Source organism: Coregonus clupeaformis, chromosome 1, assembly GCF_020615455.1.
Source record: "Coregonus clupeaformis isolate EN_2021a chromosome 1, ASM2061545v1, whole genome shotgun sequence".
Taxonomy (NCBI): Eukaryota; Metazoa; Chordata; class Actinopteri; order Salmoniformes; family Salmonidae; genus Coregonus; species Coregonus clupeaformis.
In genome coordinates, this window is record NC_059192.1 from 57,490,970 (window position 1) to 57,509,779 (window position 18,810).

The window sequence follows — 18,810 nt, forward strand, 5'->3', positions numbered from 1 at the left end:
GTCATGACAACATATTGACTTAGGATCTCACTTGGTGAAGGCCACAGGAATGAATGCAACAACCATGTCTCTGTCACTAGCAAACACAGTCATGAGTGGTACTGGTAACTCTAAAATTCACTTGAAGGGCACCCAGGAAAATATGCAAATAAGCTTAAAACCCTACAGCAGGGCTATTCAATTCCGGTCCTGGAGGGCCGAAACATTTTTGGTTTTTAATTTTTGTATGGTCCTTCAAAGAACCATCCCATTTATGGTTCTTCAGAGACCCTAAATGGTTCCCTATGGCATCGCTCTCAAGAACTGAATTTGGATCTAAATTGCACTTTTAATTTTAAGAGTGTCAATTCAGACAAGTATCACACAAACAAAACGTACATAACGTTCTTATTACCAGCTAAATAATATATATTCTTTGTTGTAATAGATGGAGCAAGTTCTCAAGTAACAAAAACTAGTAAAGTACTTTTTAAAAGTAACTGTATATATATAACATCCAAGAAAATGATTGCATTATGCAAATTTAACCATGAATATTAAACCAACGATGTTAGGTATCACAAATGAAGAACCATTGTTCTGAAAGTGCAATGGAAAGTGGTTTAATTTATTTCAAATTCTATGTGCTTTAAAAATGTTCACCTTTTCCCAAAAGTACAGGCGGGTTTGGGTTCATTGGTGTGCATTACAACCACACACTAACAATGAAGGGTCTCCCTTGTATTGGCACAGTTCATGAATCATGGGCCCCTAATGCACTACACGATTAGTGAGGTACCATGTCTGTTGGGCTTTGCCAGAAAATGAGTTCTATTTAAAACATATGCCCCCTGTGGATTCCTTTTCTTGCCTGATATGAAATTCAAATGTGTATAATGAACACCAATTTATTGAACGACATTAAAGTTTTAAACAGGCTTTTAGTGATGTCTATGATCCTGGCAAAACTAGTAGAAAAATGTCAACCCTCTTGACATTTCAGAATAATTTTTAACTATACAAAATTCAATTATTCAACAGGTGACATACTCTCACATACATTTGAGGTAAAACAAATGTCCTGTTTCAAAATGCTATTGGTCTTGTGTTTTTTCTGGATGAAATTATGCATGACTGACAAGCAATAAGATCTAATTATAAAAGGGACATAAACCACTCTTTCAAATCTAATGACACTATTTCATTTTAATACATTTACTTAATCACCAGCTGTTGTCATGCTAAGGTTGTTGAACTACAAGTTGATCATGCTTGTCGGTCATGGAAAACAAATGTACAATAATAATCAATTTATGGTCTGTCAACTGCATCTCAATCTTATGATGGGTCACTAATTGATGAATCCAAAATTGGATAGGACACTGCAGCTACTGTATTGTAAGGAGATACAAAGAGACATATCTTTCAATCACTCTTTATTACAATTTTACAGGAGGTTAAAATGTCATACTTCAAGTAAATAACATCAATCTAAATGTGATCTTAGTTGGAAATGGACAGAACTGTACTTGAATGCCCCATCATCGCTGTCTTCTTGCTTCGTTGTGAAGAATGGTCTCACAGTTCTTTATTTATGTGGCATGCGTTTCTTCGATATCTAGGGAAACAAAGTGTCAACTTCAGAAGTCTACTTTATGTTGTATAATACTGTATCTACAGTATATTATACTGATGTATCAGAAATGAGCAACATTGTATCCATACATTTATAAGTATCACTTCAGGGAAGCTTTCTATTTGTCAGCCAATACTCTCATCTTAACATTTCTTTTTGGCATATCTTTTTACAACATATTACAAGGAGACATCAATTCAATATCTTCAGACGAAACAAGGAATTGACCATTAGAAATACAATGAATACAATATCTAACCTAATATATGAATATGAATACTTACTACGTCATATGGTCTCAGTCTCTCTGGGACATGGGCACCTGTCTCCTCAGGAAGAGCCATTACACCTCCTGTGTCCATCATCTTGATAGCAATATGTAAGAGGAATATGTAATGTTATTACCTATATACTCCATATGCAACACCCTCAAAGAGCTTAATAAACATTGCATATGTACTCTTGAAAAGACTGCTTCTTGAACAAATATCCCACACCAAAAATGACGGCCATTTCTGAGATACTGGATCTGGCACGCCTGGCACCGACGATCATACCAAGTTCAAAGTCGCTTTGGTCAGTTGTTTTGCCCATTCTAACGTTCAATCGAACAGTAACTGAATACCTTGATGCTTGTCTGCCTGCTTTATATAGCAAGCCACGGCCACGTGACTCACTGTCTGTAGGACCGATCCACTTTTGTGAATGGGGAACTGACCCATGAGTGTATATATACATGTACACAGGTTTTTACTTAAAACACAATAGATTTAGTTAAAGGACAATTACATGTATGTACAGGTAGACATAGTTACTTATATACGGGTAAACATAGGGTAAATAGTACTTGCCCTGATGGTGGCCTCCAGCTCCCCAACACTTCTCTTCCCTCCAGGTAGCCACCCATATGACCAATGCTGAGAGAAAGTGACCTGAGCTATGAACGCCAATAACACCACCTGCACAACCGTTCTGCTGCTAAGATCCATGGAAGCTGGAAAAAAAGCCAGTAAAATACAAGCTACATTTGATAGTCAAAAATATTTTATCTAAACTCAAATACAGCTTGGGATTGTCTTGCAATGATTACCTATTGAATATGCAACTAGTATATATTATCAACACATAAATGCACAATAGTTAACTATTTTAAATGTATTTGAAAGCACATGAATGAATCACATACTGTCTCCGTTCTGTCTATTCCTTCTTACAGTGTGGTGGGAATAATCATGGGTCCCTTTTATAGGGGTCGTTAGACATGGAACAGTCTGTGTCATCAGGATTATAATCCCTTCTCCACAGGTGTGACACACTAAGTGCCTAATGGACACTAAATGTCACAAACGGGACCTGCTTAGTGCATAAGCTTCAAACTGAATTCGATGGAAACAAACATATTCGTAATGTGTTAAGAGGTGAAGTCAGTGCACATATTATAAAATATGTAATGTTTGTAAATGAAATAATATATTCTGCTCAATAAAAAAGTTAATTTGATACAAGTGGAGGCTGGTGGGAGGAGCTATAGGAGGACAGGCTCATTGTAATGGCTAGAATGGAATAAAACAACAGTCAAACTTGTGGTTTCCATATGTTTGATAATGTTCCATTATTTTTATTTCAACCATTACAATGAGCTCGTCCTCCTATAGCTCCTCCCACCAGCCTCCACTGTTTGATACCCATGTTTTGTATCTTTTACAAATATTCAGAAATTGATTGCTAATTAGTTTATTTTCAATGCATTTATTGCAATCATAATTTGCAAATAAAATGTAAACGTCAAACAGACTTATGACAAGAGACAGTACAGGAACAAGATGCTTGTGCACTACATTAGGCCTCAATTCCATACTCTGTACATAAGATTGATTCTAAATGAAGACCATTATATGATTACACAATCCTTATCTCTTTACCTAATACAGTATGCCATTTGGCAGACACTTTTTTCCAAAGCGTCTTACAGTCATTAGTACATACATTTTACATACAGGTGGTCCTGAGAATCGAACCCACTATACTGGGGTTGCAAGCGCATTTTTCTACCAACTGAGCTACAGATAGCCAAAGAGGTAATGAATCCATAAATGTACCTTTGGTATGAAAAGGATGGCCTACCAACACTTAATAACCAGTTAACCAGGTAATTTGAATGTTTATTATATTACATTTATGATCATATACTGTATATATATTTCATAGTAAATGACAGAACATAGACATTTCAGAAACGAGCTTCCTGAAATGTGCTATTGTCAATAACCGGGTGGCAGGTAGCCTAACGTGTTGCCTAGCGGTTAAGAGTGTTGGGCTAGTAAATTAAAGACCACTGGTTTGAATCCCTGAGGCGGCTAGGTGAAAAATCTTAACCATAATTGCTCCTGTAAGTTGCGCTGGATAAGAGTGTCTGCTAAATTTCAATAAATAATAATTAAGTTAATTAGTGATTGATATGAGGGCACTGTGACTGAACACTCCATATCAAGAGGAAATTGATGCCTGTCTCTAAATTACACTTTTCAAGTTGAAAATAAAGCATATATTTTTGGTATATTGGTATTATAATAATTTGCCTTAACCCCAATCATGTTAATTACATAGATTAAGGCTGTTTTATTAACTATATGGAAATAGTGAAAATTATATTTTATTGAAATCTAACTTCTTAAGTTAGTCTTGAAAAACTTAAACAATCTACTGGTTTAGCTATGTCTATTTGAAGTTTAAGTCACTTGGTGACAATTTTTACTTAATCAGAAACTTTTTCTAATCTTTGTATGGTACTGCTTCATGCAAACATACAAATGCTGAAATGTTAGGTCCAATATACTGTAGTTATTTTGAAAAGCATATGAATGCTATATATTCCAACCCAAACATTTTTTTTACAACTGTATGTATATGAACAGCCATTTGTTGGTGAGGTTAGATGATAATAGCTGTTTGAATCAAATGGCAATTTAAAGTTTTCCAAATATATTGTTTTCCATTGGATACTCAATATGCTGTTGATATGAAAAAACATATCATACACCGCAAATATTGAATGGCACTTTAAGTCACTTGTCACTTGTAAGGTCAGTAATACATTGACAAACTCTTATGGCAGGTTGTGTATCTTTACAACAGCATTTTTTTTGTCCAATCTGTGGACTTCCATAGTATGTGCCATAGCTATGGTACAGACCACAGGCAATGAAAGGCAATCTCATGGTATTTTTATTTTTTTTACATACTCAAAATGTACATTAAATTCTACATTATATAAATAGATAAAGATTATATGCATAAGTTAATTAATAAATACACTGAGTGTACAAAATATTAAGGACATCTCCTCTTTCCATGACATAGACTGACCAGGTGCAACTCAATATTAGGAAGGTGTCCTTAATGTTTTATACACTCAGTGTATATACATAATGTTAACATAATAACATATTTTCAGTATTGTCTTGAGTCAGAGGACCTATTCAATTAAACCCTTCATTCCCATTTTTGATCGAATGGTCTTAGGTTTTCAATTCAAATACTGAGGACACAAAGCTAGTTGAAAAGTCCATGACTAAATAGACATAATATAATATTTTATTTGGGGCTGTTTTGAACGAGCAAACAAAAAAACAGACAGACAAACAAACAAATATATTACAATATGATACAATAAGTTTAAGTACTGGTGATAGGTGTAAAGTGTAAAAAGAGCTTAAAAGAGCTTAGAAAAGAAGGTTCCAACAAAATGGTATATGCTAGGTGGAAAAATACATGGGTGTAGCAGATATTGTCATTTGAAATTGGCATAGTCTGAGAAAATGTCAACAAAATCTTTAACCACTCTGTAGCAGAAGTCATATTGTTCCTGAAACAACAAACAAACAAAACACACAACACAAACATAAATCACTGAAATACATAATTGTCATTATTTTGAAGATAATTTGAATGCATGTCATCTTTATACTGTATATTTTCATTAATGTAGGCTACCATCACCTATGATAGAAATTGTATCCAAACATGGTAAACAATGTGTTTATGCTACGATATGTAATACCTACCACAGTCTGAACCATGTGTGGTCTCTTCATACGTAAGCTCTTGACTGTCTGAAACACATCCAGTAGGCCCTCTGCTTTCACCCGCTCCAGAATATTACTCAGGGCGATGAATGTCCCGGTCCGACCCGCACCAGCACTGAGAAATAAACCCAGGACAGAATCATCAGCATCTACAGCAACAGATACGTTTGCTCTAAAGGCCAGTAACTACCATTAGAGGGTACTGTATTTGTATTTATTATGGATCCCCATTAGCTGCTGCCAAGGCGGCAGCTACTCTTCCTGGGGTCCAGCAAAATTAAGGCAGTTATACATTTTTAAAAACATTACAATACATTCATAACAGATTTCGCAACATATTAAGTGTGTGCCCTCAGGCCTCTACTCTACTACCACATATCTATAACACAAAATCCATGTGTACGTGTGTATAGTGCGTATGTTATCGTGTGTTTGTATGCACGTGTCTATGTTTGTGTTGCTTCACAGTCCCCGCTGTTCCATGAGGTGTATTTCTATCTGTTTTTTAAATCTAATTTTATTGCTGGCATGAGTTACTTTATGTGGAATAGAGTTCCATGTAATCATGGCTCTATGTAGTACTGTGCGCCTCCCATAGTCTGTTCTTGACTTGGGGACTGTGAAGAGACCTCTGGTGGCATGTCTTGTGGGGTCTGCATGGGTGTCCGAGCTGTGGGCCAGTAGTTCAAACAGACAGCTTGGTGCATTCAACATGTCAATACCTCTCACAAACACAAGTAGTGATGAAGTCAATCTCTCCTCCACTTTGAGCCAGGAGAGATTGACATGCATATTATTAATGTTAGTCCCTCTTCGTGGTACCTGACCACACGACTGAACAGTAGTCCAGGTGCGACAAAACTAGGACCTGTAGGACCTGCCTTGTTGATAGTGCTGTTAAGAATGCAGAGCAGTGCTTTATTATAGACAGACTTCTCCCCATCCTAGCTACTGTTGTATCAATATGTTTTGACCATGACAGTTTACAATCCAGGGTTACTCCAAGCAATTTATTGAATATGTGCTTAGAACTGAATGTGAGTCAAGGGAGTATACTACATTCCATACACCCTCAGGGCTCTACCAGTTCACTGTCATGCCGTTTGGGCTGCATTGAGCGCCAAAGCAATGCACTGATTTCACAACATTCTATGTATTTTATCGTGTTGGATTTCCTTGGTGCAGCAAAACAGGTAAGTTACACTATATGACTAAAAGTATGTGAACACCTCCTCGTTGAAGATCTCATTCCAAAATCATGGGCATTAATATGGAGTTGGTTGCCCCTTTGCTGCTATAACAACCTCTACTTCTCTGGGAAGGCTTTCCACTAGATGTTGGAACATTGCTGCGGGGACTTGCTTCCATTCAGCCACAAGAGCATTAGTGAGGTCGGGCACTGATGTTGAGTGATTAGGCCTGGCTCGCAGTCGGCGTTCCAATACAACCCAAAGGTGTTCGATGGGGTTGAGGTCAAGGCTCATTGCAGGCTCATTCACGTTCTTCCACACCGATCTCAACAAACCATTTCTGTATGGACCTCGCTTTGTGCATGAGGGCATTGTCAAGATGAAACAGGAAAGGGCCATCCCCAAACTGTTGCCACAGCCCCAGACCATTATTCCTCCTCCACCAAACTTTACAGTTGGCACTATGCATTCGGGCAGGTAGTGTTCTCCTGGCATTCGCCAAACCCAGATTTGTCCGTCAGACTGCCATATGGTGAAGCGTGATTTATCACTCCAGATAACGTATTTCCACTGCTCCAGAGTCCAATGGTGGCGAGCTTTACACCACTTGGCATTCCGTATGGTGATCTTAGGCTTGTGTGTGGCATCCTATGACGGTGTCGCGTTGAAAGTCACTGAGCTCTTCAGTAAGGCCATTCTACTGCCAATGTTTGTCTATGGGGATTGCATGGCTGTGTGCTTGATTGTATATACCTGTCAGCAACGGGTGTGGCTGAAATAGCCGAATCCACTAATTTGAAGGGGTGTCCACATACTCTATATATACAAAAGGATCTTGTTAGTGGTTGATAGGAGAGATCTCTAACAGTAGAGCTCCTAGATCTACAGCTTCCTATTCTCCCATTTCCCTAACCATAGGGCTATACTGCAAACCCTACAGCTTACACCATCCTTTCCCATTTGTATTGAAAGCAATTAGTTGGAGAAAAGGTGACCTTTGACTAATAGTACTAATAATCAGCCTCCCTTAAAGACACTAATCCAAACGGTAGCACTAATAAGTCTGCTATCTCTCACTCTCTTTGGATTGAGTCAGTGCTTACAATGCCGGTGAGAGAGCGAGAAGAGAGAGGGTGATTGTAATGGGCAAGCCCCCACTCCCAGCGGATGAGAAAAAGCTTTAAAAATCTCCTCTTTAGACAGGCCCTGATGAAGGAATATGAGAGAGTGATGACACCATTTCCTGTTGTTAGCTCATTCTATCAGATTAATCAAAGCCGGAGTGGTAGGAGATTTCACTTTGAGAGGTTTTAATTGACTGTGAATCAGTGGATTGGATCAATCCCAGTGGGCCGTGCTGCATGAGAAGTACTTCACCTGGAGCTACGCATGTTCTGATCAGAGCTTTTACAGCAGTCTTTCACACAAGTCTTTATAAAGAGTTGGGCTGTAGAACAGAGTCTACAAAAGCAAATTGGAGAAAAGTCATAGATTTTCTTTAAAACATTATTTTGTGTTTGGTATGATCCTAATGTGTTTTTAAACCCCTAGAGACGATTGACACACTACATAACAAAAAATATCCCCATCAGAATCTGTCAGATTAAGCTAGAGGTATCTGTTTTTTTGCATTGGATGTGTCTCAATCCACCGCATCTGCCAGTGTTGCACTTCCACATCTGTGGTGAAAGGTGGTAGAGCTAGCACAAAAACGTCTGTAACGTCCGAACGGTTTGACCTACAAACGATTAAGGGGAGACTCTCACGAACATGATGGTGTTCTCCGTTTTGCTCTTCGACCACCACAAGGGTCAGGAGACTCGTCTGATGTCGGTACCGTCGACGTGCCAACTTCTGTTTAGTAGCGTTCGAACCATTTGGGCTACAAATTAATGGGAACACAATGGTGTTCTCCGTTATGCTCTACGACCCCCTAAAGGTAACCTGTACCGGTTTTAAAAAACTAATGGAAGTATGAAGGTAGTTTTGTGCCTACCCCAAAAAGGGGTTAAAAATGTGCAAAAAAAAAATATATATATACAGTGAGGGAGAAAAGTATTTGATCCCCTGCTGCTTTTGTATGTTTGCCCACTGACAAAGACATGATCAGTCTATAATTTTAATGGTAGGTTTATTTGAACAGTGAGAGACAGAATAACAACAAAAAAATCCAGAAAAACGCATGTCAAAAATGTTATAAATTGATTTGCATTTTAATGAGGGAAAAAAGTATTTGATCCCCTGCTGATTTTGTATGTTTGCCCACTGACAAAGACATGATCAGTCTATAATTTTAATGGTAGGTTTATTTGAACAGTGAGAGACAGAATAACAACAAAAAAATCAAGAAAAACGCATGTCAAAAATGTTATAAATTGATTTGCATTTTAATGAGGGAAAAAAGTATTTGACCCCTCTGCAAAACATGACTTAGTACTTGGTGGCAAAACCCTTGTTGGCAATCATAGAGGTCAGACGTTTCTTGTAGTTGGCCACCAGGTTTGCACACATCTCAGGAGGGATTTTGTCCCACTCCTCTTTGCAGATCTTCTCCAAGTCATTAAGGTTTCGAGGCTGACGTTTGGCAACAGGAACCTTCAGCTCACTCCACAGATTTTCTATGGGATTAAGGTCTGGAGACTGGCTAGGCCACTCCAGGACCTTAATGTGCTTCTTCTTGAGCCACTCCTTTGTTGCCTTGGCCGTGTGTTTTGGGTCATTGTCATGCTGGAATACCCATCCACGACCCATTTTCAATGCCCTGGCTGAGGGAAGGAGGTTCTCACCCAATATTTGACGGTACATGGCCCCGTCCATCGTCCCTTTGATGCGGTGAAGTTGTCCTGTCCCCTTAGCAGAAAAACACCCCCAAAGCATAATGTTTCCACCTCCATGTTTGACGGTGGGGATGGTGTTCTTGGGGTCATAGGCAGCATGCCTCCTCCTCCAAACACGGCGAGTTGAGTTGATGCCAAAGAGCTCGATTTTGGTCTCATCTGACCACAACACTTTCACCCAGTTCTCCTCTGAATCATTCAGATGTTCATTGGCAAACTTAAGACGGGCCTGTATATGTGCTTTCTTGAGCAGGGGGACCTTGCGGGCACTGCAGGATTTCAGTCCTTCACGGCGTAGTGTGTTACCAATTGTTTTATTGGTGATTATGGTCCCAGCTGCCTTGAGATCATTGACAAGATCCTCCCGTGTAGTTCTGGACTGATTCTTCACAGTTCTCATGATCATTGCAACTCCACGAGGTGAGATCTTGCATGGAGCCCCAGGCTGGGGGAGATTGACAGTTCTTTTGTGTTTCTTCCATTTGCGAATAATCTGTTGTCACCTTCTCACCAAGCTGCTTGGCGATGATCTTATAGCCCATTCCAGCTTTGTGTAGGTCTACAATCTTGTCCCTGACATCCTTGGAGAGCTGTTTGGTCTTGGCCATGGTGGAGAGTTTGGAATCTGATTGATTGATTGCTTCTGTGGACAGGTGTCTTTTATACAGGTAACAAGCTGAGATTAGGAGCACTCCCTTTAAGAGTGTGCTCCTAATCTCAGCTCGTTACCTATATAAAAGACACCTGGGAGCCAGAAATCTTTCTGATTGAGAGGGGGTCAAATACTTATTTGCCTCATTAAAATACAAATCAATTTATAACATTTTTGACATGCGTTTTTCTGGATTTTGTTGTTGTTATTCTGTCTCTCACTGTTCAAATAAACCTACCATTAAAATTATAGACTGATCATTTCTTTGTCAGTGGGCAAACAGGGGCAAGCAGGGGATCAAATACTTTTTTCCCTCACTGTATATATTTCCTGAGTTTTTTAAATATCTCCTTGATTTAGGACAGATACCTCAAAACCTTGTTTCTTATGATAAATTTTTTGACTGTCCTTTTTGCCATTTATGAATGTGTTATTCAATGCATTTCTACGGGCTTTAGTAGTAAAGGCCAAAATCTATATTTTATCCAAAAGAAATTTGATATATTTTTTTTTTATACCTAAAGGGGTCCTAAAATTCCAAATCAAATAGCTAAATGATCCATAGTATGACCATCTGAAAACAATTACATATGTCAGCTTAGCACCCCCCCTCCCTCAACTTTTTACACTCCAAGTAATTAAAAGGGCAGTAGTAATGAGAGTGTTTTGGGCTCCCAGATTTGGTTTGTGTGTACAGTACATGTCCCTTACCTGCAGTGTACTATGATATGGTGGTTTCCAGACTGTTGTTGCTGTCTCTGCACTGAAGCAATGATGTCGATCATTCCCTTTCCCTCTGCCGGTATTCCGATCTCAGGCCAGCCGTGGAAATGAAAGTGCCGGACGTGCCTTGACTGTTTTTCCTGGTGATGGGAAACATATGTGATTCATCATTACATACATTAGTATACCTGGTAACGAAAAATAAACCTAACATGAACCTGACACAATTCACTTCAAGATAAGACACACATTTAGATAACAGAATACCATTGATTAAAGGACCAAACCCAGTGATCCTAAAGGACAAAAATAATTTACATCACAAATAATATATTTAAAATACATCCATATCGGGTAGCTCGCGTAAATGCTTGTTTATGTGAAGGAAACTCACTGGTCCATATGTGAGCACAATGTCCTTCAGAGTGAAAGTGTCACATAGGGCATCCCCTTTCAGCTCCAAAGTGTAGTCTCCAAACGTCACAGTGCCCTCTGCTGGCCAGTACTGGAAACATTTGTCCTGGGGACAGATTAATGTCAGGCAGGGGTGTCAAACATATAGCCCACAGGTGGGAAAAACAACCTAAATCTACATTGAAATGACTAATAAAAAATCGAAACTGTGTAGTAATTATCATGGTTTAAAAGAAAATATAATGATAATGGACCTAGACTTATATGGTCTCTCTGTCTAGCTTGTTAAAAATCCACTAATTGAAAGCTAGACAGTCAGGGCGCATTGAAAATACAGAAAAACGATGGATAGAAATGTCTTTGCTAATTTTGACGACAAGGAAATATAACAAATGTTTGAGCGGCCCTCCGGACTACTGTGAAGTCCAAATACGGGCCCTCGGGGAAAAATGAATTTGACACCCCTGATGTAAGGCAATTCTACATGGACATTTCTGTAGAAGATCAAGACTATAGAACATTTAACCCCCCCCCCCCAAAAAAAAATTCTAAGATAAATAAATATTTTGTCTATCACTATTAGAGGCAGCTAACTAGCAACGTGCATGCCACGCCCACCTGAGGATCTCTATTTCCTGTGTTTGAGGGGTGCAAAATCGACTGGATTGATTGCTTTAATTTTACACTGGTGACTCTTTCCCACTCTTGCTTGTGCCATTAGTTATTTTCCATTAACGTTACGACCTCGGAAACATTTGTAATGACCTGTTAAACACACTCTGGTAACGGCTGAAATGGGCTCAATGGTTTTCCAGTGCATCTATTGGGTGTTGATTTTTTGTGCAAATGAAAAAAGTAAACATTTTATACAGTTGACTTTTTTTTTAATTAGACGTGCTGAAATTTAAGCAATTTCCGAATAAACATTCTGATTATAGTGATACTGATCTCTCAAACAATGTAAAGCAGGGGTCTCCAACCTTTTCTAGCTACTTTTAAAACTACTCATCTTTTTCTAGCTTTCAAATAGGCACATTATTCTCTTCTCCTCTCACCTGCAACTCTTCCCCAGGTCCTTAGTGTACAAGAAAAAGTAGTGCACTATATTTTCTGTAAATATACCTGGTAAAACAATGGTTAATAAACAACTATAAGGGGGGCCCTATAAAAATCAGACGTTTACATACACCTTAGCCAAATACATTTCAACTTAGTTTTTCACAATTCATGACATTTAATCCTAGTACAAATTCCCTGTCTTAGGTCAGTTAGGATCACCACTTTATTTTAAGAATGTGAAATGTCAGAATAATAGTAGAGAGAATGATCTATTTCAGCTTTTTATTTATTTCATCACTTTCCCAGTGGGTCAGAAGTTTACACACACTCAATTAGCATTTGGCAGCATCACCTTTAAATTGTTTAACTTGGGTCAAACGTTTCGGGTAGCCTTCCACAAGCTTCCCACAATAAGTTGGGTGAATTTTGGCCCATTCCTCCTGACAGAGCTGGTGTAACTGTGTCAGGTTTGTAGGCCTCCTTGCTCGCACACACTTTTCAGTTCTGCCCACAAATTCTATGTAGGTTTGAGGTCAGTGCTTTGTGATGGCCACTCCAATACCTTGACTTTGTTGTCCTTAAGCCATTTTCCCAATCCACATAATTTTCCTTCCTCATGATGCCATCTATTTTGTGAAGTGCACAAGTCCCTCCTGCAGCAAAGCACTCCCACAGCATGATGCTGCCACCCCTGTGCTTCACGGTTGGGATGGTGTTCTTCAGCTTGCAAGCATCCCCCTTTTTCCTCCACACATAATGACGGTCATTATGGCCAAACAGTTCTATTTTTGTTTCATCAGACCAGAGGACATTTCTCAAAAAAGTAAGATCTTTGTCCCCATGTGCAGTTGCAAACCGTAGTCTGGCTTTTTTATGGTGGATTTGGAGCAGTGGCTTCTTCCTTGCTGAGTGGCCTTTCAGGTTATGTCGATATAGGACTCGTTTTACTGTGGATATAGATACTTTTGTACCTGTTTCTTCCAGCATCTTCACAAGGTCATTTGCAGTTGTTCTGGAATTGATTTGCACTTCTCACACAAAAGTATGTTCATCTCTAGGAGACAGAACGCGTCTCCTTCCTGAGCGGTATGATGGCTGCATGGTCCCATGGTGTTTATACTTGCGTACTATTGTTTGTAGAGGTGAACGTGGTACCTTCAGGCGTTTGGAAATTGCTCCCAAGGATGAACCAGACTTGTGGAGGTCTACAATTGTTTTTCTGAGGTCTTGGCTGATTTCTTTTGATTTTCCCATGATGTCAAGCAAAGAGGCACTGAGTTTGAAGTTAGGCCTTGAAATACATCCACAGGTACACCTCCAATTGACTCAAATATTGTCAATTAGCCTATCAGAAGCTTCTAAAGCCATGACATCATTTTCTGGAATTTTCCAACCTGTTTAAAGGCACAGTCAATTTAGTGTATGTAAACTTCTGACCCACTGGAATTGTGATACAGTGAATTATAAGTGAAATAACCTGTCTGTAAACAATTGTTGAAAAAATTACTTGTGTCATGCAGAAAGTAGATGTCCTAACCGACTTGCCAAAACTATAGTTTGTTAACAAGAAATTTGTGGAGTGGTTGAAAAACAAGTTTTAATGACTCCAACCTAAGTGTATGTAAACTTCCGACTTCAACTGTATTTTCCCAAATTATGTCTCAGTTATTTAATTAATTTTATTACAATTGTTCATAGAGAAACAAACAAATTGGATGTTCTGAGTCCATGGCAATTCGTAAATCACATCATATTACAATTTTTGAGTGTAATTCCCCTTTAATTGTGAATCTGGCCTTTTAATTGTGCATCTAGTAGTGAGGAATGTGCCGTCTAATGTGCCGGTCTAGCGATGGTTCTGTACTGCTGCTGCTCATTTCATGGCAAAGTTTGCAAATAACAAATAATAGATACAAAATAGATACTTACTCATGGTATACTTCTATCAGGTAAGCCTGCTTTGCAGTTAACATTTAATTGAGAAGGTTTTGGGGAAAGTATTTCTGTCAACCCACAAGATGGTTATCACATCAAAATGCTACACACGGAGTGATAAATAACAATGTGCACCACACAGACAGACAGGGGCAATATTGCTGGAAATTAATTAGCAGATATTGAGTTAGAATTGGCTTTTTAAGCCAATAGTGGCTAACCAGGGGTGAGATAATGTCAAAGTTGGGTTGATTAAATAGTAGCTGGGAGTGTCTGATACTTTAAGGTGAAACGTGAAAAATGCATGTACTTTCAGAATTGTTTTGTGCGAGCTACTCATAGGTGGGCTGCGAGCTACAGGTAAAGTGCCTTGCAAAAGTATTCATCCCCCTTGGTGTTTTTCCTATTTTGTTGCATTAAAACCTATAATTTAAATGGATTTTTATTTGGATTTCATGCAATGGACATACACAAAATAGTCAAAATTGGTGAAGTGAAATGAAAAAAAAAATCCAAATCAAAAAAATTAATAATGGAAAAGTGGTGCGTGCATATGTATTCACCCCCTTTGCTATGAAGCCCCTAAATAAGATATGGTGCAACCAATTACCTTCAGAAGTCACATAATTAGTTAGATTGCACACATGTGGACTTTATTTGTCACATGATCTGTCACATGATCTCAGTATATTTACACCTGTTCTGAAAGGCCCCATAGTCTGCAACACCACTAAGCAAGGGACACCACCAAGCAGGTGGCACCATGAAGACCAAGGAGCTCTCCAAACAGGTCAGGGACAAAGTTGTGGAGAAGTACAGGTCATGGTTGGGTTATAAAAAAACATCAGAAACTTTTAACATCCCACCATTAAATCCATTATTAAAAAATGAAAAGAATATGGCACCACAACAAACCTGCCAAGAGAGGGCCGCCCACCAAAACTCACAGACCAGGGAAGGAGGGCATTAATCAGAGAGGCAACAAAGAGACGAAAGATAACCCTGAAGGAGCTGCAAAGCTCCACAGCGGATATTGGAGTATCTGTCCATAGGACCACTTTAAGCCATACACTCCACAGAGCTGTGCTTTATGGAAGAGTGGCCAGAAAAAAGCCATTGCTTAAAGAAAAAAATAAGCAAACACGTTTGGTGTTCGCCAAAAGCCAAGTGGGAGACTCCCCAAACATATGGAAGAAGGTACTCTGGTCAGATGAGACTAGAAATGAAAAAAAAAAACGCTATGTCTGGCGCAAACCCAACACCTCTCATCACCCCGGGAACACCATCCCCACAGTGAAGCATGGTGGTGGCAGCATCATGCTGTGAGGATGTTTTTCATCGGCAGGGACTGGGAAACTGGTCAGAATTGAAGGAATGATGGATGGCGCTAAATACATGGAAATTCTTGAGGGAAAACTCAAATCCAGAGATTTGAGACTGGGACGGAGGTTCACCTTCCAGCAGGACAATGACCCTAAGCATACTGCTAAAGCAACACTCAAGTTGTTTAAGGGGAAACATTTAAATGTCTTGGAATGGCCTAGTCAAAGCCCAGACCTCAATCCAATTGAGAATCTGTGGTATGACTTAAAGACTGCTGTACACCAGCGGAACCCATCCAACTTGAAGGAGCTGGAGCAGTTTTGCCTTGAAGAATGGGCAAATTGTATTTTATTTTTTAGTCATTTAGCAGACGCTCCATTGAGCGACTTACAGTTAGTGAGTGCATACATTTTCATACTAGCCCCCCGTGGGAATCGAACCCACAACCCTGGCGTTGCAAGCGCCATGCTCTACCAACTGAGCTACACGGGAAAAATCCCAGTGGCTAGATGTGTCAAACTTATAGAGACATACCCCAAGAGACTTGCAGCTGTAATTGCTGCAAAAGGTAGCTCTACAAAGTATTGACTTTGTTCACACTCAAGTTCTGTTGTCTTGTCTTATTTCTTGTTTGTTTCACCCCCAAAAATATTTTGCATCTTCAAAGTGGTGGGCATGTTGTGTAAATCAAATGATACAAATCCCCCCAAAAAATCCATTTTAATTCCAGGTTGTAAGGCAACAAAATAGGAAAAATGCCAAGGGGGGTGAATACTTTCGCAAGCCACTGTAGCTAGCGATCGACATGTTGGAGACCCCTGGTGTAAAGTATGCATAGATTGGTATAATCTAGAGCCAAGCATTTTGTTTTTAAATCGCGTGGGTATCCTTCTCTACACACTTATTAAATTATGCAAAAGAATGTGACAACAACAGTATGTATTCATTAATGAGGCAGTCTAGACAGCGCAAGTTAGCGCTGCGTTAGGCCTAAACAGAGGTCTTTGGTGGTTGCAGCCCTGCTCCACCCCTTTATATAATGTCTGCAAATACACCCAGTACACTACGCCGTCATGGATTAAAATCCTGCAGCGCACGCAAGGTCCCCCTGCTCAAGCCAGTGCATGTCCAGGCCCGTCTGAAGTTTGCCAATTACCATCTGGATGATCCAGAGGAGGAATGGGAGAAGGTCATGTGGTCTGATGAGACAAAAATAGAGCTTTTTGGTCTAAACTCCACTCGCCGTGTTTGGAGGAAGAAGAATGATGAGTACAACCCCAAGAACACCATCCCAACCATGAAGCATGGAGATGGAAACATCATTCTTTGGGGATGCTTTTCTGCAAAGGGGACAGGACGACTGCACCGTATTGAGGGGAGGATGGATAGGGCAATGTATCGCGAGATCTTGGCCAACAACCTCCTTCCCTCAGTAAGAGAATTGAAGATGGGTCGTGGCTGGATCTTCCAGCATGACAACGACCCGAAACACACAGCCAGGGCAACTAAGGAGTGGCTCCGTAAGAAGCATCTCAAGGTCCTGGAGTGGCCTAGCCAGTCTCCAGACCTGAACCCAATAGGAAATCTTTGGAGGGAGCTGAAAGTCCGTATTGCCCAGCGACAGCCCCGCAACCTGAAGGATCTGGAGAAGGTCTGTATGGAGGAGTGGGCCAAAATCCCTGCTGCAGTGTGTGCAAACCTGGTCAAGACCTACATGAAAAGTATGATCTCTGTAATTGCAAACAAAGGTTTCTGTACCAAATATTAAGTTCTGCTTTTCTGATGTATCAAATACTTATGTCATGCAATAAAATGCAAATTAATTACTTAAAAAATCATACAATGTGATTTTCTGGATTTTTGTTTTAGATTCTGTCTCTCACAGTTGAAGTGTACCTATGATAAAAAAATTACAGACCTCTACATGCTTTGTAAGTAGGAAAACCTGCAAAATCGGCAGTGTATCAAATACTTGTTCTCCCCACTGTATATGATCATGGCTCGGGGAAAGGGCTGTTCGATACAGGTCTGCACAACTCCGTAATAAGGTGGATGGAAGTCCCAGATGCATGTGTAATGGCCATCTGATTAAAGCGGTTGTCGAATGCAGATAAGACAGTTTAGTACAGTCAGCCAGAACTGCTATTGGGCACAATCTTCCCTGTCCTTGTGTGAAGAGAAAAAGCCAATCACTTGTTTGAAAGACTGTGACAAACTTTTTATTTTGTGGAGTGGCAGCTTTTCTGATGGTATGTGGTTGAAAATATAACAACAATATGACAACATTGAGTCAATAACTATCCTTGAATCAACCAATCAATACTGTACTGTAAATAAAAAACATTAGAAGTTCAATGGTATGTTTACTTTATAATGCTATGAATACAACTACTGGAGTAAACAATGTTGTCATGGGATTGATTTAACCATTTTGCATGTGGCACAATGTGCATTGAAGGACAGTTCGTAACACTTTATTTGGATAGTCAATCCGGGGTGCTGATAAATCGAAATAAAAAATAAAATAAAAAAACAAACGTTTTGTGTCCTAGCCAACAGCATTGCCTCTCATTAAAACCCCCTAGAGTCTAAACCTTTGGAGAGCTAAGCTAACATATGGAATTGTTTTAAGATGGTCATACCGTGGATCATTTAGCTATTTGATTTTGAATTATAGGATACCTGTAGGTATAGATAAATAGATAGACAATAGATAATTTTATACAAAATTGAATTTGGCCTTACTGCTATTATTGAATAATACATTCATACATGGCAAAACAAATAGTCAAAAAACACCTCAAAGGAAGTATGTTTTGAAGTGTCTTTCCTATATCTGAACAATTTGTTGTTGTTGTTTTTTCACTGTGGAATGACCCGTATACCTTTAACATCGAATTGCCCTATTCACTTCCATATTTTGGCCTGGTACTGGATTACCTTCAGACGAGTCTTGTAAAGCTTGTGGGCGTCGTAG

The 18,810-nt window shown here is 39.4% G+C and overlaps 1 protein-coding gene across 1 annotated transcript in view; it reads right to left on the bottom strand.

Moving 5' to 3' along the window:
• Nucleotides 1-3,963: 3,963 nt before the first annotated feature.
• LOC121571109 (receptor-type tyrosine-protein phosphatase epsilon-like) overlaps nucleotides 3,964-18,810 on the bottom strand; it is a 93,932-nt gene continuing 79,085 nt past the window's right edge. The window contains exons 18-21 of the mRNA XM_041882412.2: nucleotides 11,497-11,622; nucleotides 11,091-11,242; nucleotides 5,680-5,815; nucleotides 3,964-5,480 (exon numbers count right to left, since the gene is read on the bottom strand). Coding sequence (XP_041738346.1) covers nucleotides 5,406-5,480; nucleotides 5,680-5,815; nucleotides 11,091-11,242; nucleotides 11,497-11,622 — 489 coding nt within the window. The 3' untranslated portion in view covers nucleotides 3,964-5,405. The remainder of the gene's footprint in view (nucleotides 5,481-5,679; nucleotides 5,816-11,090; nucleotides 11,243-11,496; nucleotides 11,623-18,810) is intronic.